The 1,552-nt window shown below is 42.3% G+C and overlaps 1 protein-coding gene across 1 annotated transcript in view; it reads left to right on the top strand.

The window, feature by feature from the left end:
• The window catches only part of LOC116686759 (troponin I, fast skeletal muscle), a 36,639-nt gene that overhangs the window by 23,574 nt on the left and 11,513 nt on the right, over positions 1–1,552 (top strand). Inside the window, exon 2 of the mRNA XM_032511818.1 lies at positions 555–579. Coding sequence (XP_032367709.1) covers positions 572–579 — 8 coding nt within the window. The 5' untranslated portion in view covers positions 555–571. The remainder of the gene's footprint in view (positions 1–554; positions 580–1,552) is intronic.

Consider the following 1,552-nt stretch of genomic DNA (forward strand, 5'->3'; position numbering starts at 1 on the left):
CCCACCCCCCCCCTGCCACCCCCCCCCCCCCCGCCCAAACAAGTCTCTGTGTCCCCGAATCAATTTCAGTTATTTTTTACTATAATAATTCCGGTTTACTACAGAATAATGAAGCTGAAACATCTCGGCACAGGCAGAGTATTTATACTCTACAGTCATTTATCTTGAAAATGCTTTTTTCCCATAGCCAAACTTCCAGAAACATCCAGACGTTACATTTCTAATCTTTCACCACCCAGCTTCAAATAGAGAAAGAAGACCCACACACACAACACCACACACAACACACACACACACAACACACAACAAAAACACCACACCACACAACCACACACATTGGGTTTTGAACACCTGTAAAGGAGCTTATCGCAGGCGACAGCGATGACACCCGACCCAGAACCCCAAACTTAGCTCTGTCACTACTTAGCCCCCCCGACGGTTTAATCAGATCCATCCCCCGGAGGAGGGCGGCTGTATTTAAGCTCCACGCCGATGATAACATCGTTTATTCTCCACGACTTCCTCTCCTCTCCGTTTGTCTTTCTCTGAACGCGAAGAAAACACCGCCATCATGTCTGAGTGAGTCTCGCTTCTCGATTACTAATCATGGATTTATAGTGGTTAAAATGTGTGTTCATCATAGAAAAAAGTGTGTGTGTGTGTGTGTACAAATGTGTACATATAAGTGTGTATATGTATGTCTGTATATATGTGTGTAACTGTATGTCTGTATGTGTATATATGTGTGTGTATGTATGTATGTATGTATGTTTGTATATGTATATATGTGTGTGTATGTATGTATGTTTGTATATGTATATATGTGTGTGTATGTATGCATGTCTGCATATTTATTTATATATATATATTGAGAGAGTGAGAGTGTGCCACTGTTAATTGTTATATGAATGTTAAATATTTGTTTTCAAGCTAAACTTCTGCTTTCAAAGTTTTCTTTTAAGCTGAGAAGTAACGGTGATAAAACGTAGTATCAGTAGTATCAGAAGTACTGCAGAAGTCTTTGTGAGGAGCAAGATATCAGTTGGAAGAAAAGAGACAGAAGGTGGAAAGAGATAGAGCCGGAAAAGGAAGAAAGAAGGAAAAGTTGTGGTGGAAAGAAACCGTAGAAAGAGAACGAAAGAAAAGGAGTGAATGAAAGTATACAGCAAGGAATGGCAAAGAGAGAGAGGGAGAGACAGAAGGAAAGAAAGAAAGGTGGCAGGGAGGACAGAAGTAAGAGAGGATGAAAAGAGAAGACATCAGAAAGGAAGGAAAGAGAAAAGGATGGAGGAAAAGAGTTGCTGAAGTCTAATGGAAGAAAATGTTTGTATGCGAAGCTCTAGAGAGAGAGACAGAGAGAGACAGAGAGAGAGAGAGAGACAGAGACAGAGAGAGAGAGACGAGAGAGAGGGAGAGACAGAGAGAGGGTGTGTTTCGAAGGAGGAGAGAGAGCGAGGACGAGAGAGAGCAGACGGGAGAGAGGACAGAGAGAGAGGAATGAGAGACGGGCGAGAGAGAGGAGAGAAAGAGAGAGAGATGAGAGACGAGAGAG

The sequence above is a fragment of the Etheostoma spectabile genome, unplaced genomic scaffold (assembly GCF_008692095.1).
Source record: "Etheostoma spectabile isolate EspeVRDwgs_2016 unplaced genomic scaffold, UIUC_Espe_1.0 scaffold463, whole genome shotgun sequence".
In the NCBI taxonomy this organism is placed as follows: Eukaryota; Metazoa; Chordata; class Actinopteri; order Perciformes; family Percidae; genus Etheostoma; species Etheostoma spectabile.